Source organism: Pipistrellus hanaki, assembly GCF_964339955.1.
Source record: "Pipistrellus hanaki genome assembly, chromosome: 2".
NCBI classification, from domain to species: domain Eukaryota; kingdom Metazoa; phylum Chordata; class Mammalia; order Chiroptera; family Vespertilionidae; genus Pipistrellus; species Pipistrellus hanaki.
Genome location: NC_140504.1, coordinates 137,209,537 through 137,231,700, shown reverse-complemented (window position 1 = coordinate 137,231,700; position 22,164 = coordinate 137,209,537). Strand labels below are relative to the sequence as shown.

Below are 22,164 nucleotides of genomic sequence, written 5' to 3'. Positions count from 1 at the left end.
GGTAAAATTGCACAACATGTTATGAACCTAAAGCAGTCATAGTGTAGCACAAATAATTAAAATGTAAAAGCTATTAAGACTACATTATAAAATTTCCAAAAGTCTCCTATTATTTAAATTAAAAAAGGGGGTGACAGTGGAAGAATATCATGTAAGGAAAAATATCCTGAGAATAATTTACATCTAAAAAATTTGTACTTTAGAAAATTAACCTTCATTCGAAACGCTAACAGCAGGATACCCATGAAAATACACACATGGTGTCAAAACAAGCCAGAGGAAAATTATTTGGGGAAAAAAAATGAAAAAGAATCCCAAGTCAAATTTAAAGAGAATATCCCTTTATTAACATTTGGTTGAGAATATGTTTGTATATTTTCAGAAAACAACTCCGAAATCATCTGGAATCCTGTAACATAGAGGAATAGACAGAAATGCTCCAGCCATGAAGACAGAAGAGACACAATTCAGAGATGGAAGATACTGACGATGCCTCACCATACCAGCAGACAGCAGCTGCGTGTTGCTGAAGGATGCCCAGGACCAAACCAGAGATGGTCAGACCTGCATCACCACCATTTGTCCACCAACCAGATCTGAAATATCATGGCTGACATGTACACATAAGGAACTATTTGACATTGAAATTGGGATTCAAAAGAACTGTTGGCCCAGAAAAGAACTCACTACAGACTGATTCATTTGCCTCTCAGCATAACCATTATGGCTTGTCGCAGTTTAGGTTCTTACAAGGATATTTCTTGGATCACATGATCTCACACATCTAGAGGAAATAATGAATAACATAAACTGATGAACAAAACAGACTCAAAGAAAGAAAAGCAGCGATCAGACTCTCAAACCTCTGAGGGAAAGAAGGGGAGGGTGGGGGTAAGGGGAAGAGACCAACCAAAGGACTTGTGTGCATGCATATGGGCCTAGCCAGTGGCCATGGACAACAGGGGGGTGGGGGCATATGTAGGGAGGGGTTTGGGATGGGAATGGGGGGATGAGGACAATTATGTGATACCATAATCAATAATAAAATAAAATAAAATAAAAAACAACTATTGTAAATAGTATTATTTTTTAATTTTTGATTTTCAATAGATTATTGCTTCTATATAAAAATACAGTTGAAAGTGGATTTTATGAATTGACCTTGAATCTTACAACCTTGTTAAACTCATGTATTTGTGCCAAGAGTTTATATTGCTGTTTTTGGCTTTTTTGTTGTAGATTCTCTGGGATTTATCTATGTACATAATCATTGCATGTGAGAATGAAGTCAGTTTGATTTTTTCCTTTCCTTCTCCCTCCCTCCCTCCCTTCCTTCTTCCTTCTCTCCTTCTCTTCCTTTCTTCCCTTCTTTCCTTCTTTTGCCACATTGTAGGAAGCCTTCGTTATGCTGTTTTCTGGAAAGGAGAGACTGCACATTCTTGCTTTGTTTCTGAGTTAGGGGCAAAGAATTTCATTTATTATCATTAAGAATGTATGTTAGGTGTTGGTGGTTTTTTTTTTGTTTGTTTGTTTGTTTTTTGTAGATTTCTTTTATCAGCTTAAAGAGGGTCACATTTTTTTCAAGTTGTGACATTTGCCAAGTTTCTTCAACTGCTTGAGTTATGCCTTGGGTAGAATGAAGAGGGAATCTCTTTTCCTTAGGTCATTAGCTTATGATACATTTATTCTTATTCATTCTTGCCATGTCATTTTTGAGTCTGTCTATTTCTCTCTGAAGTGTTCTGCTCTCATTTTGGAATCCTTCCTTTAGTAACAAGGCCTGTTCCTAAAAAGGGACAAATAAAGAGTAAATAAAGTACAGCAGTAAGCAAATCTCAACTTCAGGCTAGTTTCCACATTTATAGTTCTTTATTTTTTTGAGTATTTAATTTCTTCTTGAAATTTTCTTTATTATAAATATTCATTCAAAGAGGTGTGGTGCATGGAATCCAAGCACAGGTGCGATTGGTTCCTAGGCTTGGCCGGCCAAAGGATCTGGTGTGGAAGGGCAGGTCCCAGCTGGCCTCTGAGTCCTGGGCAGCACCTGGGCCCCTGTACATATAACCCCCTCCTTCTGAGTCATCGGGCCCCACCAGGTTACCTCAGTGCCATTAGTTGCTATCTAGACTGGTGGGGTGATGGGGCCCAGCTCATACTCAACTTGGCCTGGTGCTGCCCACTTACCTGGTCCACCATCCTGCCACAGTCCCAATCTCATTGGGGCCAATCAGGGCTGGCAGCACCTCCACTGCCACCCTCTGCCAGCTCTGGGTCACAGACTCTCGCCATGTTCCTCACTGCCCCATGGTGGTCAGTGCACATCATAGGGAGCAGTCGAACTCCTGGTCAAACTCCCAATAGAGGGGACAATTTGCATATCAAGCTTTTATTCTATAGGACACTTTCACTTGGGCATCCTAGCTCCATGATTGCTTATCTTGTTTTTTAATTTTTTAAAAATTATTTTTTATATATCTCATTGATTTTTTACAGAGAGGAAGGGAGAGAGCTAGAAACGTCGATGATAGAGAAACATCGACCAGCTGCCTCCTGCACACCCCCTACTGGGTATGTGCCAGCAACGAAGGTACATGCCCTTGACCGGAATCGAACCCGGGACCCTTCAGTCCGCAGGCCGACTCTCTGCCAATGAGCCAAACCGTTTTCGGCATGATTGCTTTTCTTGAATCTCCTTTAGGTAAGAGAAATTTTGGCTTATACCTTTTAATATTTTGATAAACTTAAATTATAAGTCCCATTAATTCTATACAACCTATGTGGGCAATCTTAATTATGTTTCGTTTCAAAACTTATAGACCCTTATACACACACACACACACACACACACACACACATAATCAGACTTTTATATACATACATAAAATTTCTCAAAATCAAAAGAAGTGCCTGAATCTTAGATCAGGGAATTTGACTTACCAGTATTTTCCGGAGTATAAGACGAACCCCTAATTTTACAGTTCAAACATAGGTTCAGTCCTATATTTGCTGTATAAGACTACCCCCCCCCCACCCCACTTCAAAGAAAAGACTTACTTTGCCATCAAGATCTGCAGGTAATTTTTGTGTAATTTTGGTCTTTTGCCCCCGATTTTCGGTTGACTTTTTTTCGTTTCAAAAGTCGTCTTATACGCCGGAAAATACGGTAAGCCTCTACAGCTTGGTGGCAAGAATAGCAGGATATAAATAAGGACATCAAGTCTCCTAACTGTCCATTCTGGATTTCTGCAGAAAACTCACTACACAAACTAGGAGTAGGGCATAGCAAACAGGCAGGAGTGGCAGACACAGGAGTGAGAGGCAAAGAGTCTTTCTGCTCATAAAGGTTCTCTGAGAACCAAAGTCACACCAGGTGTGACAGAAAAATAGTGATTGTAGATTCCTCTAAGTCTGAAGGTGGTTCAGATATCTTATCGATCTGTGTGACCCTGTAAAAGCTCATCTTTTCTGAACCTCTGTTTCTTCTAAGAAACAGCAATTCTTGCTTCATATAATATTCAGCAAGAGATACAGATAAGATATATTTGCAATGCCTGAAATATAATAGCTACCATTGATTGAATAATCTTCTATAATAAAAGGGCAATATGCAAATTGTCCCCTTGGAAGTTCGGACACTCACCATGATGTGCGCTGACCACCAGTGGAAGCCCCAACTGTAAGCTGGCAGCCAGAGGAGGGAAAGCTCCAGCCAGCAGCTGGAAACTGGGGAAAGTTTGTTGCTGGGGCAGCCAGAGGGAGGCCCTGATTAGCCCTGATTGCCAGCTAGGCCGAAGGACCCTATCCATGCACAAAATTTTGTGCACCGGGCCTCTTGTTTATATATGTAAAAGCCTAAATGACCATTGAACAATTTGACTGTTCGACTGGTAGCTATGACATGCACTGACCCTCAGAGGGCAGCTGCTCAATGCACAGGCATGGAAACATGGAGCAGACTGATGAATTTCAGAAGGAGGAGGGGACAGGGGAGATTGAGAAGAGATTAAGCAAAGATCTTATATACATACTAGAGGCCCAGTGCATAGATTTGTGCACTGGTGGGGTGCCTTGGCCTGGCCTGTTGGGATTTGGCCAAAATCATTGTTCTGACATTCACCGACACGTCCTAAATTATGAGATGGAACAGGTCAGGCCAAGGGACCTAAACATTGTATGAATCCATGCACTGGACCTGTAGTACACTGATAAAGGACTGGATTTAGAGATAAAGGATAATAAATTTTGTTAAGTAACCAGATGTAGGCAGGCTCCAAATCAGGGAGACAGACAGGGCTTGAAAGTAATAAGTGGGCAAGCAATAACCTTATGGTATTCCTGCTCTAATAGGCACACAAACAAGTCAGGGAGAGTGGACAGAAAACAGAAAAAGAGAAACCTCAAGGTGACACCATTACATACCTTAAGTTTAAAAGCCATAGCCCTCTCATGCTCTGCCTTTAATAGGGCCCTCTCCTGCTCCATCTTCTCAGTCAGTTGTTTCAAATGTTCCTGATAACTCTTTTCTTTCTCCTCCATCATCTGCTGATTCTTTTTTTGCGTTTCCTCCAGCATTTTTGCTGCAGCCTCTGCAGATTCAGCTTTCACACGTTGCACTGCCAGCAGGAAAGGAAGAAGACAAATTCATGTGGGTGACCCCCTCGCTGTTTCTTCTTTGTGAACTCACCTGACATTGTTGCTGCTGACTGCATTTGCCCACTGAGACTGACTTTGGCTAGTTGTAGGCATCTTTGCTCATCTGGCTTTTGTTTAAGGACCCCAGGTTCTCCAAGCCAAATTATTTAAACTTTTGAAAGCTGTTGAGGCTATCTAGTCTCTTGACTTGTTCCTCACCTTCGATCTCCTTTTCCTTAACTGTGAGATTCTGGTCTGTCTGTAGAATTGCATCAATCACAGACTCCTTGGACATCAGGTATGTCTGAAGGACTTCTTCACTCTAGGACACCGATAAAATGGCATTAGTGATAGGAAATCACTGGAAGCGCTTATTCCATCTTTTCTTGTAGGAATCACTTCGCTTGGCCCTGTTCCTTGTGCTGGTCAAGGTGCCCCTGTCACTGGGTGGGCACATGCTCCAGGTTGGCCAGGCCTGCCACCCGATAAACTAGAATCCTTTGTAAAAGATTGGTATAAGTACAGATTGAGAGTGTCTCTTCTCATGGGAAGGCTCTACTTTTTGAGCTATTGGTGCTGTGATTTCACATGGAGGGAGAATGAAGCCATCATGGGGAGAGCAGACCCAAGGAAAGGAGGTGGTGGGAGACTGGGAGGAAGGGAAGTGTGGGGTTGAAGGGTGGAACAGAGAGACAGATAAATGCTGGTTACCTGTATTCCCTTCCTGGGTTCCTGAAGATACTTTTTCTTGAGCTCATTCACAGTTTGCATTAAGAGACCATATCCTCCTGGTTTAGAATAAACCCCCTGCTTTATATCTTCTTCTAAAGAATGGAAGATATCCTTAAGTAAAGCTGAGCAGCGATCCGATGATGCTTTTATATTCTCTTTATAAAAGTCATCTCGCCTTTTTTCTAGCTGGGCCTTTAATGTGAAAATAGGAAGTAGAAAGAGTACAGAGGAAATGTTAGCTCAACCTCAAGATTTTTGGAAAGGCTTCTCCAAAACCAGTCTGTGATCCTGCAAAAACTTACAGCCACCTCAGCAGGACCACATCCTTTCTCCTGATCCTGTCTTTCTACTGAAGTCCTTTTCTCTTTGGAGGTGATGTTCATGGCAGAGATTGATAGCTTTATGTTAGCATTTATGTTACTCATCTGCCTGTCATAGGGGGCCAGGGCTTTTTTGCTCTGTAGCCGAGTTTTCTATTTGGGCCGAGGCCAGGACTGTGGTCTCCAGGCAGGGTAGGCCCCCATGCTGATGGCATTGACATAGGTCAGGACTAGGTTCTCTAGTCCTACACATACACCTTTAGAAAGAAACTTCTGCTTTCAGATTGGAACAGCAATTGCAAATGGAAGCAATGTGATTCAATGTAAGCCTGCTCAATATAACTATACTACATCTTTTTTTTTTTTCTTTCTATTGGCTAAAAAGTGATCAGCAAACTCATTAGTCAACAGAGCCAAATATCAACAGTACAAAGATTCAAATTTCTTTTGAGAGTCAAATTTTTTAAAGTTAAAGTTTTTCTAACGCCACTTCTTCAAAATAGACTTGCTCAGGCTGTGTTGTTTTGTGGAAGAGCCACACTCAAAGGACCAAAGAGCCACATGTGGCTGGCGAGCCACAGTTTGCTGACCACTGGGCTATAACATTAAATTGTCTGATAACAACAAGCATGTAACTTGCTGAAAAGTTCTAATGATTACCTGCATGCATTCATATAAATTATGAGAAAGATTGTTAGTTTATGCATGAAAGAAAAAAAAAGTTCAAACTTTAAGTCAATCGAAATAAAATTGGTTCTTCTAACTATACTAATAACAAATAGTGGTTTTTATCATTTTGCAGTCTTGTAGGAATTCCTTTTCTCCTGATAAATAACCGTTTTGTTTTCTAGTAGTACTTTGCTTTCTGAGACCACAATCCAGTGGTAGGCAAACACATTAGTCAACAGAGCAAAACATCAACAGTACAATGATTAAAATTTTTGAGAGCTAAATTTTTTAAACTTAAAGTATATAGGTAGGTACATTCTTATTCACTTAATTAGGGTACTCCTTCAATCGCACTGTACGTGAGTGTGCCCACGTGGTATTTTCTGGAAGAACCACACTCTAGAGGCCAAAGAGCCACATGTGGCTCGAGAGCCAGGTTTGCTGACCATTGTCCTAATACATATAAACATAAGAAAAAAATTACCGCTAATTCCTTTTGAAATAAATTGTCTACATCCTTGAAAGAATTCTTCATGAAGACTTCAATGGCCTCTTTTTCACTCGCCATGTGCAGGTCCAGGAGCTCTTGGAGGGTTTCTGTGGGCAGTTCAACCTTCTCCCCCATCTGCTGGTCATAGTGCGCAATGGCCTTTTTCACTGCAGCCGAATTCTCTATCTGGGCCAAGGCCAGGACTGCGTTCTCCATGCAGGGCAGGTCTCCACTGCTGATGGCATCGACATAGGTCATCACCAGACTCTCCAGCCCTACAAATAGAGAACAAAAGATAACATTTGTTGTAGGTTAGGTGAGGAAACAGTCCATCATCTACAATCTGGTGATATCTCTCAACACTCATTTGGCTCACAGCATCAATGTCCTCAGCATCACCTAGAAGTTTGTTAAAAATGCAGACTCTCAGCCTCTGTTCCAGATGAACTGAATTAAATACTCCTCAGGCGAGATCTTGGATGATATGGATCCACATCAAAGGGTGAGGACCTCTGTTCTAGGCCCCATAGACCTGTGTTTATTGAGTAGATGTGCTTTACCCCTAAGCACCTTTATGACAGGAAATTTACCTCACATTCATGTCCCTATCATCAGTTCTGGTCCGTGGTAAGTATTTATAAAATGAATATCTGTGAAACAATTAAAAAGAAGTCCTCTGCCCTGGCCAGATGGCTCAGTTGGTTGGAGCATCATCCCATGCTCCAAAAGGTTGTGGATGTGATTCTTGGTCAGGGCACACACCTAGGTTCAATCCCAGTTGGGGCACATGCAGGAGCAACTGTTTAATGTTTCCCTCACACATTGATGTTTCTCTCTCTTAAATTCATGGAAAAACTTCCTTGGGTGAGGATTAAAAAACTAAAAATAAATTTAAAAAGGAGTCCTCCATTTTATTCATTCTGGAAGAACACTGTCCAAGAGAACTTTCTGTGATGATGGTCCTGTGCTATATGTGCTGACAAATAATGCAGCCCCTAGACATGTAATCAGAATTCTTAATTTTCTTTAATTCTAATTATTCTACATGTAAGTTCAGTTATATGAAGCTACTACACTTGTCTAGTAGCTATTATATGTGATAGTACAGGTCCAGGTTATTAGGGCAATTTTAAGCAATAGAGATTTTTTACTTCTCCTTTTCTATCTATTTTCACCCACAAAATCTGTCTAATAAAATCTATTAAAAATGTGTCATCCAGAATGTACCACAGTAATAGTAGTATATTTGTATTTTTCAAGTCTGAAACTAGGCGGATGCTATTCCACCTTTCTTTAGCCTTAACGGTGAGACTAATGACCGGGAAGAAGACTCACGGGGTCCATTGACCTGGATGCCTCCTGAAAGAGTTTTGACTTTGGAATTGGTAAAGATGTAGGAACAGAAGTCAGCAGCTTGTTGCACAAATTCGGCGTCCAGCTCATCATCATGCATTGTCTCAAGTTGGCCTAGCTTCTTCCGATGGGTGGGCCGATCAAAGATAAAGCATTTCTTCTTTGGGAAGAACTTTCGGATACAAAGTCGGGGCAGGTTAAAGTTTTCATCTTTAGGACTGGGAACTGTAGAAAGGCAAAAAAGGGCTTTGTTTAATATAGGGACTTGGAAACTTTTTCTGTAAATGTCCAAATGGTACATATATTAGGCTTTCAGGTCAAGTGGTTTGTTTTCCAAGTATTCAATTTTGCTATTATAGCATGAAAGCAGACATGGACCATCTACATAGTATTCACCCAGTAAAAACATTTTTTTTTTTTTAAGAGAGCTGGCAGGCTGCATTGCCCATCATTTGCCTGTGGGCTATAGTTTGCCAACCCCTGGCCTAGCACATTGTTATGCTTTAATCTAATCTCTTTAAATAAATGCCTACTCTACTCCATATTCTTTGGCTAATTATAGCATCACAAGCCCTAAACTGGGAGATAAAAATCAAACTGATCACATTACAGGGAAAGGTGAAAGAAAAAGAAATTTGTTCTTAGAACAGTGGAGAAGATAATTCAAAATTAATTCTTAGAGCTTGGCAGCTGAGAAGAAATAAAAAACTATACATGTAAAAACACTAAATAAAAAAAAAGATGATGGTTTCTCATAGCTTGTGGTTCCCAATAATCAGTTCTAATTCCCCTTTACCTTGCTTGAGTTTGAGTGAATTCTGCAGGTACTCATCTGCTGAGATGGGTTGCCCATCTACTTCCAATTCTAGGGAAAAATCCCTCAGTGTCCACACAAAATCTGGAAAGAATCTCACAAAGTCAGCTGAGTCCTCATCCTCATTTGCATCAGGTGAAGATTTTGCCCTTATTTTTTTTGTCAGCTCTGTCACATAGCTGAGTAGCAAACTAAGGAAAATGGTGTAAATGAACAGTGCTACTCATCCCATATTAGTCCCACATATTCCACACCTTTGTTTTTGCTTTGTTTCTTACTCAAGTGTTATTTCTTCCTGCCCTTGAGTTATTTTTTATACTTTCTCTTATTGTGCTTGATTCACCAGGATTCACATTCTGGGAGCTGGCTTTTAAATACAGGGCTTTCTCCCGGGGTTGTCTTACAAGCCTTATAAAGGGTTCAGCATTCTGGAGAAAAGGGCTGTGTGTAGATTCAAGAGGAGTCCAAAGATGATAAAAGATATTTTTGAAAGGCATTGGAGGTCACAAGAGTTTCAGCTAAAGGGAACTGGAGACTCCTCCTTCACTAAGTACCCAGCTTTTATTTAACACAATTTGTCCTAAGGCAAGGTGGAGATACTCAAAGGTATGGTATCAAAGGGTAGAGAAGCCTATCAGTTAGGGGAATAGACTACAGTTGTTCTGGTGTTTGACTAACAAGAGGCAATAAAATATCCTGAGCTATCTGGCAGTTAACAATAATCCTATTCAGGTTAGAGGGAAGTTTTCCAACAGGTAAACTACAAATGTAGCTCAGCCATTGTTGAGCTGCCCAAGCTTCACTAACCTTTTGGTGAAACTCTTGTAATTATTACAAGCTGGAATTTGTTCTTGGCACCTACCCTCTGATTTTGATGCTGTTCTGGATCACAAAAAGGATACTGCAGTTGGTCCATGGCCTGCTGGTTTATGGTCCCCATGCTGTTGTACACAAAGGTGCTGCTCAGCAGTATTGCCAGCGCAAAGATCCAGGAGTCATTTTGGTTGTCACCCTGGAAATCAGAACACATTTGGGCCAAGATTATGTTTTATTCTCATGGCACTTTCCAGATCAGCAGTAGTCCAGTGGCTTTTTTTTAGATTAATGACTTAGAAGAAGAAAACAAACCCAAAAGAAAATGATTGTTAGTAGGACTTGGACTTTGACTATTCTTCTGGTTATTATTTTTGGTTACACATATTCTCACTAAGACCTCTTATGACCACTGGCAGATAATTGCAAAAGAAATACCAGTAGTTCAGATTGGTGGGCACTCTAAAGCCTTAAATGTAATTTGGTTTTCTCTATGTTTTTACACCAAAATTGACTTATGTAAGAGTAATAAGACTTATACCTATAATATTATATCTAGTCATTATTGTTCACCTAACACTTTCTATTCTTATTAGATAGTCAAAACAATACTATGAGGCAAATATAGACTGTTTACATTACTTTTACAGATCAGAAAGCTGAAGTTAAAAGAAGTGTAATAATTTGCTGAGGCCAATGTGTTAATGACAGCGTTTACATCCCCACAACAGTTTAGGTCTTCTGAACATTAATCTTTAATTAAAGTTTTCTGTAGGACAGAATTCATGGCTTATTTTTTTTGTAGTACATTTATGCAGCTGTGCTAACTGATTTAGCTAATAGCCTCTTGTTAATAATTAGAATACTATCTAATGACCACTATGCTCTTCTAGGATTCTGCCTTATATTTTTATTACACCTGATAGCAAAACTCAGTCTCTTAGCATGTAATCAGAAATGAAAAAAACACATATGGTTTGTGCTAGCTCTTATTTGAATAAAAATTAAAATAATAAAATTAAAAAAAAAGAAAAAATATTAAATAGTGTAGACAATACCCAGAAATGAGGGGATTGTGTCCAAATTAAATCTTCAGTGCTTACCTTCTCTACATCTCCCAGCCCCTCAGTGTCAAGCAGAACTAGAGTGTGGTTTGGTTTCTTAGGGTGAGGCACACACCACATCCAGATGCCTTTGGTGTGAGACTGAACTGTGGAGCCCAGAGAGAAGCCTTCAGGGGGACAGAAGAGGGAAGGAGTTGAGTTTTCATAGCAGATGTTTCTTAAAATGAAGATAAATGTGAACATAATCAAGGTAATGAGAAACTATAACCAATGGCTTGTCTGGCTTGGCTCAGAGGTTGAGTGTTGACCTAAGAACCAGGAGGTCATGGTTCCACGACGGGATAAAGTACATGCCCTGGTTATGGGCTCCATCCCCAGTGTGGAGTGTGCAGGTGGCAGCCGATCAATGATTCTCTCTTATCATTGATGTTTCTAACTCTCTCCCTCTCCCTTCCTCTCTGAAATCAATAAAAATCTTATGTAATACAAGAGTAATATGCAAATTAATCAACACTACACTACACTCACAAGCCATGCTCACAAGCCATGCCCACCAGTCAATCAGAAGCAAATATGCAAATAAACCCAACCAAGATGGCTATGGCCATAGAGAGCAGGAGGAAGGCTTGGGTTTCCCTGGTGATGGAGGAAACCAAGCTTTCCATCTGCTCTTGCTCACCTCGGCTTCCATTGAAGCCTACAAAGTTTCAGTGATAGAATAGACATAAATCCAAACAGAAATGATGGCAGCCAGGCAGCTATAAGAGCAGGAGGCTAGGGTTGCCCCTGATGATGGAGGAAGCCAAGCTTTCAGCACACCCTGTATGGCCCAGGCTGGCCCATACCTTGGCTTAAAACTACAAAGTTTAAATTATAGAAGATACAGAAATCCCAGCAGAAATGGCTGCTGCCATAGAACAAGCAAAAGGCTTGGCTCTCCTACGGGCTACAAAGTTTCAATTGTAGAAGACAAATAAACCCTAGATACCACCGCCTCCACTTGGGTCACCTGGGAGCATGGCCAGTCTGCAAACCACCATAGGCCTCTAGTCTAGGCTACCCCATCCCCAAGGGAACCCCCACCTTGATCTGGGACACCCTTCAAGGCAAACCAGCTGGCCCTCACCAGGCCTCTATCCTATCTAATAAAAGAGTAATATGGAAATTTACCATCACTCCAACACACAAGATGGCTGTCCCTATGTGGACACAAGATGGCCAGCAGGGGAGGGCAGTTGGGAGGGACCAGGTTGGCAGAGGAGGGAAGTTGGGGGCGACCAAGCCTGTAGGAAAGGGCAGTTAGGAGGGACCTAGGCCTGCAGGGGAGAGCAGTTGGGGGGAGACCAGGCCTGCAACGGAGGGCAGTTATGGGCAAACAGGCTGGCAGGAGAGCACTTAGGCATTAATCATGCTGGCAGAGGAGTGGTTAGGGAGTGATCAGGCTGGCAGGCAGAAGTGTTTAGGGGCAACCAGGAAGGCAGGCAGGCCAGCAGTTAGGAGCCAGCAGTCCTGGATTGTAAGAGGGATGTCCACCTGCCCATTTAGGCCCAATCCCAGTAGGATTGGACATCCCTTGAGGTGTTCTATATTGGATAGGGTCTGGTCTGGGCTGAGGGACACCCTCTCCCCACACACTCCACCCCCCATGAAAAAATTTTGTGCACCGAGCCTCTAGTACATTAATAAAAAAATCTACAATCAGTATTGACTTTACAGAGAAACATGGAAATTCAAATATCCAGTACATGAAAACATTCAACACCTTTTTATTATAGAACTATTAACAAATTAAGAGTAAAAGAAAACTAACTCAACATAATAAAAGTTAAATATGAAAATCGTTCAGCCAACATCACACTCTATGGTGTAAGAGAAAAGGATTTTTCTCCTACAAAATTAACCAAAATAGTTCAAAGACCAACAAGTAAGAGCTAAAACTATAAATTTCATAGGAGAAAACATAGGGGGAAAACTTCATAATATTGAATTTGGAATGATTTCTTGGATATGACACAAAAAGCATAAACAACAAAAGAAAAATAGATAAGTAGGATTCAAAATTAAAATTTTGTTGTTCAAAGGATACTATCAACAGAGTTTCATAGGTATCCTATGGAATGGGGGGAAATATTTCTTAGTTAAGGGATTGATATCCAGAATATATAAAGAAGTCCTGCAATGCAACCCCAGAAAACAAACAAGACAATGAAAAAGTGAGCAAAGGACTTGAACAGACATTTCCTTAAAGAAAAATACAAATACCAATAATCACATAACAAGATAATAAATAGCTCTAGCTATCAGGGAAATACAAATCAAAACTACAATGAGATATTATTTGACACCATTAGGATGATCACTATCAAAAAAATAAAATAACAGCCTGGCTTGTGGTTTGTGGTTGAGTGTGGACCTATGAACCAGGAGTTCATGGTTCAATTCCCAGCTTGGGTTGTGAGCTTGATCCCCAGAGTGGGGCTTTCAGGTGGCAGACAATCAATGTTTCTCTCACATTATTAATGTTTCTATATATCTCTCTCCCTGTCTGAAGTCAATAAAAACAAACAACAACAAAAAACACCACACACACAGAGCTAAATTACAGGTTTTGGCAAGAATTTGGACAAATTAGAGTTCTGTACATTTCTGGGAGAAATGTAAAATGGTAGAGTTGTTAGAAATGATATGGTGATTCTTTAAAAAATCAAACATAGAATTCTAGGAAAATAATACAAATTATGCTTTTAAAAGGAAAATTAAGGAAAGTGGGAAGAGACAGTGAGTTGACTCTTTCACATCATAGTAAAGATAAGAGGATAACTATAGATTAAAACCTCGATTTCAATATACCTCCCCATCTTTACCTCACTCTTCCTGTAACACTGAACTGAAATCTGGGAGTGTGGGGGGGAGAAGGGATCTGGCAGAGCTTAGCTGGTGCCCCTCACCTTTTTTCTGCCCAGCCAGCTTGTTCATCAGGTAGGATTTGCCTGTGCGGTAGAGACCCACAATGGCCACCACCACCACAGGCTGTGCAATGGCAGACAGGATCTTCAAAGCTTCTGGGTTTACCACCAGTTTTGTGCTAGTGTTCTCAATGAGGCACACCGGGCTTGGCATGTGCATGTCTGAGGCCATGTCCAGGGTGTCACCTTATCTGCAAGCAAGGAGATGGGATGGATTAGAACTTCCATTCTAAGTATACCAAGAACTTCCACCATGCTATTTTGATCCAGAAGATAGAGTCATATAATTCCCCAACACGGCCAGAAGTTCTGTGTCAATAGTGAGATGGATGAAGGGAAGATCCGTATTATTTTAGAAAGTTACTGAAGTGTAATTGAAGGAGGTCATTAAAAAAATATTGATATGACAAGGACATCAGCATTTAACTACTTTCATGAACAAAATCTTGAATTTACCATAGAAAACTTTCTTTTCAGATTCTCAAAAAATATTCATACTAGAGCCCACCTGGTGTGGCTCAGTGGTTGAGCATGGCCCATGAACAAGGAGGTCTTGAGGTTTCAGAACCTTTAGGTTTCAGGCTTGATCCCCAATAGGAGATGCATAAGAGGCAGCCAATCAATATTTCTTTCTCATTATTGATCTTTCCACCTTTCCGTCTCCCTCTCTCTAGAAATTAATAAAAAAATATAAATTTTTTATAAAAAATATAAAAAATTAAATAAAATATATACTAGTATAATATTTAAAATTTTATTTAATATATAGTATGAAATATATAGTGTTTAATATTTTATTTTATGAAATATATAGTATTTAATATTTTATTTAATATTTACTTATTAATTTAATTTAATATTTATTTGTTAATTATACTATGAATAAAGACTTTTTGAATAAATCTTTCATCATTTGATGTATACTCTTTGGACAATTTTCACATTTTTTTTCGTTGGTAATCCTCATTGGAGGATATTTTCCATTGATTTTGAGGGAGGGTGGGAGGAAGTGGGGAGAGACAGAGAGAGAGGAACATCAGTGTGAAACAGACACTTGGATTGGTTGCCTCCTGCATATGCCCCTACCACAAACATTCAATCCATCCTTCATCCAAAGGTTAACACTGTAACTACTGTGCAAAAACAGGCAGGGCATTTTTCACAGAAATGAAATGTGTGTTTTTCTATTAGTTCTTATTTTGCAGAAGTGAGGCTTCACAGAACTGTTTATACTGCTATTCTGGAAGTGGAATCAATAAACTTATATTTGATAATTTGATAAAAATGAATGACTGTATGAAAAACATGACTAGGGACCTGTCCAAAGCCTTGATATGGGCATGTGCAAGCAAGGTTCTCTATACATTAATTTTATTAGAGTCACAAAAAATTAGTTTCCGACTAAAATGGAGTAAGACTGCACAACTGCAAATAGAGAATGTTGTCCAAAACCATGTTTGTGTGTACATGTGTATGGTGTAAGGGAACAAAAGACTATGAAATATGAATTAAAAGGTAAGGAGAGCCTAGGTTGTTTGATGAAAAAATATTTCCAGTCATACACTTGTAGGTTTTCTGTTTTGTTCTGTTTTTTCATTTGGTAGAGGAAGAGAAGCATGAAGCATACAGGAGGGGAAAATACTGGGGAAGAGAGAGGAAGAGCTGAAAGGGAAGAGAGAAGGTTGTCAGACAAGTAGGTGATGAGTAAATTTCATGCAAATCAAGGAATTCAGAGGCAGTTTCCAGAAAGCAAGAGCAATTCTACTTGAGAGCACAGAGAGTTCAGGTGAACAAAATGTTGGCTTTAGCAATGCAGGTTCATTAAAGAGAAAACCTTTTAGTTATGTAGTGAGGCCAAATTCTACTTGCAAGAGGTAAGAAAGAAGTTGGCTCTAAGAAATTGCATCTAGTAAACTGGTGCTATTTTTTATTTTATTTTGTTTAAAAAATTGTTATTTTTTAAATTACAGTTGATGATCAATATTATATGAGTTTCAGTGTACTACATAGTAGTTAGACATTTGTATACCATAAAAGGATCCCTTCTATGGGTCTACTATCTACATGTCAGCATACGTAGTTATTACATTACTAGAGGTCTGGTACACGAATTTGTGCAGGGGTGGGGTCTTTGGCCAGCAATCAGGGCTCCTCAGAGCGTCTCACTGAGTCTGGATCTGGGCTGATCTGGGCCAGCCAGACAAGGGAAGTGGCTGAGGGAGATTGGCCAGCCAGGGGATGGGGCCTGGGAGGTTGGCCAGATGAGAGTGGGAAGGGCTGCAGAGGCTGGCCAGCTGGCCGGGGAAAGGGTTGCAGGAGGTTGGTCAGTTGCACAGGTTGGCTAAGGGAGCACATTGACCACTAGGATGCAGCTGTTGCATTGAGCTTCTGCCTCCCCAGGCCCCCCAACCCCATGGTCAGGGAGCATTATAGCAACCGGTTGTTCTGGTTATTCCAAAGTAATGGTTGCTTAGGCTTTCATTATATAGACTAGAGGCCCTATGAACAAAAATGTGTGCAAGAATAAGCCTTCCTTCCCCCAGCTGCTAGTACCAGCATCCCTCTGGCACCTGAGACCCGGGCTTCTGTCCTCTGGCCACCTGTAGGCACCCAGGACCAGAGCTGGCTGCAATTCATCAGGAAGGATGTCTGATCTAATTAGCATATTGCCCTTTTATTATTATAGATTATTGATTATATTCTCTAGGCTTTACTTTATATCCCTTTGACTACCGTGTTTCCCCGAAAATAAGACATCCTCCGAAAATAATACCTACTTACAGGCTTCCTTCTGAGTGAAATATAAGGCATCCCCTGAAAATAAGGCCCCCCTAGCCTAAACATGAGAGATTTGGTCTATTGATTCTGAAAGAAATGGAGTCACAAGAAATTCACCAGGAAATTCAGGAATTTGATTGTTATGAGGATGTTCCAGAAGATGATGACATGATTGTCATTGAATAAATGAGTAAATTCTTGATACTGTAGAATTCACAGTTTGTCTGGTTTGTGTTGACAACTACCATACTACCGTACCGTATACAGGTAATAAATTTCCTTTATTTTCATTTAACAATAAATGTGTACCATATTCTTCTTCATGGAAAAACAAGACATCCCCTGAAAATAAGACCTAGCGCATCTTTGGGAACAAAAATTAATATAAGACACTGTCTTATTTTAGAGGAAACAGAGTAGTTTATAACTGCAAATTTGTATTTCTTAATCCCTTTTCCATTTTCACCCAGCCCCCATCCTCCCTCACATCTGGAAACCAGAACCTGAGTTACTTTTCAATGAGTAATCCACTGTGAAACAAAGTTCATCTATGATTAAAATTTATGGTGTTTCTGTGAATCTTCATCTTTCAATCTGACTTTCAGATTTTTCTTTCTTCTTTTTTAACAGTGTCAGGTGGCTGTATACGCTGCATCTCATTTTCTATGCTTCTTTGTCATGAAAATAACATATCTGTAGCCCTTTCATTGTGTCAGCTGCAGTCAGAGCAGATTGAACGATGCCGGGAGCCATCAGAGTTGAGACAAGCAACTCAGTCTTAAGAAAATAGAATTAAGTTCCTTCTAGCAGAAGTTATGCGGTGCCCTGAGGGTTTGGCCAGAAGATAAGATTAACCTGCCGCTTAACATCTTTGCAACTTCCCCTTCCTGATCCTCCCCCATAGATAACCCAGCCTTGGAATGTTACACCTTGGAATGTTACACTGCCCTGGCAGTTAGCCAATCCTGTGTTGCTAGATGCCAAAGACCCCTCTGCATAGGCAACCCAGCCCCCCTTTGTTTCTGCTGTATATATACAGCCATTTCAAAGAATAAAGTCGAGGCTTGATCAGAACCTTGTCTTGTCTCCGTTCTTCCGTGTTCCTTGTTTGTTTCATTCTCTTAGGTGGTTCCTGCGGACCCCCATTGTTGCCCCCGGGTTGGGGACAGAACAAGTTCCATCAAAGACAATGGTGATTTAACTGAGTCTGCAGACAACACAATGTTGGCAAAAAGAAAGACAACCTTAATGCTTTTCAAAGTCTGAGCTTAGCCGCATGTCTGCTGCTGTCTAATTCCTCCAAGCACAGTAGAGACGCTTAGGGATTGCTGCCACATGATATCAATGGATTTGAACCTCATCATCTGCCCTACACAGGCTCTGCTTCAACCTTATCTTCATGCTCATTGTTTTTTTTGAAAATGAACTGACCCTTATAAATCTCTCCCACCCTGCCCCAACCTTATCCTGGACTTTATTTCTCAGAGTACAGTTCCTGTAGACATGGGGAGAAAGCTGCCTTAATGAGAAAATAATTCTTACCTTTTTTTTTCTCCTCAGTGTAGGTTGCAGTGGTGTTTCTTCTCTGCCTTTCACTGGATGGGATGTTTGGGCATTTATTTAAACTCTGATGTGACGTGGCTGTCCTGACTTCCTAAAGTTCTTAAATAAAAATTAAGCGTTTAGAGTAATGTGAAACTGAAAGCACTAAATAAAATGCAGTAACTCAACAACCATAAAAGGAATTTCTGCAGGCTCTGAAAATGGGAGGGTAGGATTTTGTAACTAGTTCATGACAGGCCAGCCAAGGACATTTGGCTCAGGTGGACTAGAAAGTCTCAAAAGGACTTTCATGGAACAACCTGCAATCACCCTATCTGGTGCAACAGGAGGCAGTCACACTGAGGGCGAGGCAGCAGGATAACAGCAGCTTACAGTCCACAGCCTCAAGGGCAAGCACTAGTAGAACACTTATATCCCTCAGCCTCTGCCTCCTGTAGTTTTGCACATAAAATTCAACCTCAAGGACAGCGAAGACTGAGTGCTAACCTTCCCCTGTTGTGGCTCCGTTCCCCCCCTCCCCATTTCTTCTAATTAATTTCCCTCCTTTTTGCTTGCTGTGTCAGCCTAATTCCTTGAGTGACTCTAATCTTACAGTTCAGTCTGACCAAAGCTCCATTTCTGGTGCCTGGTGAGTGTGGTCACCAAGATGCATCTCCCTCTTCCCTCTTTTAAGCTGGGTAAGGTATGTCCCTGGGAGAGGCAGGCCACAGTATTTCTCATTGCCTCCAACACTGAGTTGCAGAGACTAAATTCCTGGAGGCTGTGGCTCCCAACCTGCACCCAGCTCCACTCAGAGTGAAGGCTCTGGCTGATGCATAGCAGGCTGAGATTGCCTGGCCTGTTCACCCTTCCTTTGGCTCACTTGTAGGAAGGAGTTTCCAAGCTGGGAGAGGCAAGTGGGGAGGACTAGAGGCTACCACCCCTGCCCAGGGAGGAGCAGTGGCTCAGAAATATTTACCCAGGGAGAGAGGCAGTGCATATCACAGAGTTCTCTGACAATCTCCCCCAAAGAATTGATTTTATTGAAACAGTGTGGGGACTTGAAGAAACTTTATTTCTAGCAAATGACTTTAGAAAAAACACAAAAGGAGGTTTTCAGGGAGGAAGCAAGTGACTTCAAATGGTAACACATATCCACGTAGAAAAAGAAAGTACAGCACTGAGGGAATTGTGTAATTATAAAAGACAGATTTATTTTCCTTTCTTCTCTTAACTGGTTGGAAAAGCAATTGTATACTACAATTATATTGCAGGGCCCATGACATACTTAAATGTAATATATTTATCAACAATAGAATACAGCTATGATACCTGATAGTAAGGTGAACTCAGGAAGAAAAGAGAACCAGAAATTCTAAGTCAGAAAGCTAATGTAACAAGCCCTATGCATTTATTTTTTCTCCCTCAGCTCTTTCAAGACATAAAATTACATAAGTGATTACCTTTGAAAATGTATTGTTGGGGTTGTTAACATATACAGATGTGATTTGTAATATATATGTAAAAAATAGCACTGAAAGGGGGAAAGGCAATATAATTTTTAGGAGTAATAGTTCTGAATATTACTGGAATTAATTTGGCAAAAATTCCAGGTATATTCTTTTTCCTTTTAATTTTATTGAATTTATTGGGGTGACATTGGTAAATAAAATTATACAGGTTTAAAGTGTACAATTCTGTAATATATCGTCTGTATATTGTATTGGGTTATGTTTCACCCAAACCCAAGTCTCCTGCCATCATCATTTAGCCCCTTTATCCTCTTGTACCTTTCCACCCCCTTTGCCTTTAGTTATCATAATACTGTTGTCTGTATATATGAGGGTTTTTGGTGTTTTTTTCCTCAATCTCTTCACCTCTTTCACTCAATATCTCAATCTCCCTCACCTGTGTGGTCTTGGAGAGTATTATGCTAAGTGAAATAAGCCACCAGAGGAAGACAAATACCATATGATTTTACTTATATGTGGAATCTAATGAACAAAATAACTAACAAACAAAATAGAAACAGAGTCATAGCTACAGAGAACAGACTAAAGTATATTCTGAGAAATATTTATATTCATGTCCAGGAGCACCACTAAGAAAACAACAGTTCTTAATTAATATCCTTTCACCTTAGGGCACTGTAAAATAAGAACAAACTAAATCCAAAGTTAGCAAAACGAAAAAAAAAAAGAGAGATTTATGTAAATGATATTAATGAAATAGGCAATGGGAAAATATACAAAAAAGAAAAGCAGTGAAAGCAAAAGCTGGATCTTTGAAAAGATAAGCAATTTTGACAAACTTTTAGTTGAACTGGAAATGAAGAACGATAGGAGACTCAAATTACTAAAATCAGGAATGAAAGAGGGGCCATTACTATTGACATCACAGAAATAAAAGAGATTATAGGACAATACTATGAACTACTGTATGCCAACAAATTAGATTAAAAATGGACAAATTCCTAGAATGACACCAAGTACTGAAACTGTTTCCAGAAGAAATAGCAAGAAGAAGAAGACGAAGACGAAGACGAAGACGAAGACGAAGACGAAGACGAAGACGAAGACGAAGAAGAAGAAGAAGAAGAAGAAGAAGAAGAAGAAGAAGAAGAAGAAGGAGAAATAGCTCATGTGAATAGACTTGTAGTAACAAGAGGTTGAAAACTACCACCAAGAAAAGCTCAGGCCTAAATGGCTTCACCGGTGATTTCTACCAAATACTCATTCCTTACAAACTTAGCCAAAAATATAAAATTTCCTTAATGTCATTTTACCAAATATTTTCTTTCTCTGTCTAAAGTATTTGAGAGTTACAGACATAATGCCTCAATAATCCACTATATATTTCCTTTAAAAAATGAGGGAAGAGTAATTTTTAAAGGAAATACAACTTCTGCTTCCAATTATTATAGTCCATTTCCTTCTATATTAGCAATCTGCTGATGTCTGTGTAAATAGTTGTCTGTTTGGTTGTGTGAAGCACGTGTTCGTGATGAACAAGTTGTTTGTCTCACAGAACTTTATGAGCTGTTTTCCTGCTTTGTTTCTGACCCCCACTCCAAATTTTCCAGTGACATTTGATTCTGCTTTATTTTCTACTTGTGCCTTCTAGTCACTGATTGTTATCAGCATGTCTTGTTTTGAATTTCTTCTTATACACTTGCATAAAAGCATTCAATTTCATTTTATTCATCTCAGTAAAATTAAAAAGGAAGAGAGGGGAAACAGCAATGGTTTAGCACTTCCTTTTGCTGTGCAGTGTGGTGGGTCCTAACCCCACATGTGCTGGGTCCCTTTGTTGAAGCAGAGGCACTCCATCTTGCTACCTTAATCTCTATTCTGTAAAAACTGCTGTTTGAAACTTTAACCCTGCTCTTCTTGGCGTCTATTAATATGCTTGCTTGCTTGAATAATAGGGAACATAAGCTCAACTATCTTACCTTGCAAGCTGCTCTGCCGCCATCCCTGGCTACTCGCCTAAACAAGTGTCCTCCAGTTATCTTGAAAATATACCATGCTCAAGGCTACTGAGTTGTGCTGTGCTCAAGGTTACAAGCTGCCTGGAAAACACCTACATAAAGCTCTTTGTAAAGTCTGCAAAAGGTCCAGAAAACCCATATTTGGGAGACAAAGGGACTGGAGGAAGGAATAAAGGGAAAACTTCCTCCATACTGTTTCAGTCTTGGGAGGTTACTCCTCTGAGACCGCTATCATAATAAAGGCTCTAAATTAATTAATTTGGCTTACTAATGCATCTTATGTTCAGCTCGCTCATTTACAATATAACAGTGTCACAGTCACCAAATGCCTAGTAAAAGCAAACACTGCTATGGTTCTAAACTCTTTATAAGTGTCATTAACTAAATTCAACTTACTCTTCAGTACCTGCATATAATGTAGGCTTTATTATTTACATTTCACACACCAGTAAATACAGTTTAAAGATATTTAATATTTTTGTTTGTTTGTTTTTAATTTTT

At 40.0% G+C, this 22,164-nt stretch overlaps 1 protein-coding gene across 1 annotated transcript; it reads right to left on the bottom strand.

The window, feature by feature from the left end:
- Positions 1-321: 321 nt before the first annotated feature.
- LOC311616675 (guanylate-binding protein 1-like) lies at positions 322-18,335 on the bottom strand. The gene is made up of 11 exons (XM_084872346.1): positions 18,174-18,335; positions 13,836-14,044; positions 10,927-11,054; positions 9,913-10,022; positions 8,993-9,189; positions 8,179-8,421; positions 6,838-7,118; positions 5,344-5,556; positions 4,852-4,954; positions 4,420-4,613; positions 322-1,786 (listed from the first exon to the last, which is right to left on the bottom strand). The coding sequence occupies exons 2-11, from the start codon at positions 14,023-14,025 to the stop codon at positions 1,667-1,669; spliced, it is 1,779 nt and encodes a 592-aa protein (XP_084728472.1). The 5' UTR covers positions 14,026-14,044; positions 18,174-18,335; the 3' UTR covers positions 322-1,666.
- Between the last annotated feature and the right edge of the window lie 3,829 nt (positions 18,336-22,164).

Excerpts from the sequence above, each read along its gene's own strand:
- LOC311616675 (XM_084872346.1), bottom strand. The coding sequence starts at position 14,025 with ATGGCCTCAGACATGCACATGCCAAGCCCGGTGTGCCTCATTGAGAAC. Across the intron at positions 5,557-6,837 it reads TATTTCAAAAGGAATTAGCG|GCCCAGCTAGAAAAAAGGCG; the intron begins GTAATTTTTTTC and ends TTCACATTAAAG. Across the intron at positions 4,955-5,343 it reads AACCCAGGAAGGGAATACAG|AGTGAAGAAGTCCTTCAGAC; the intron begins GTAACCAGCATT and ends TCGGTGTCCTAG.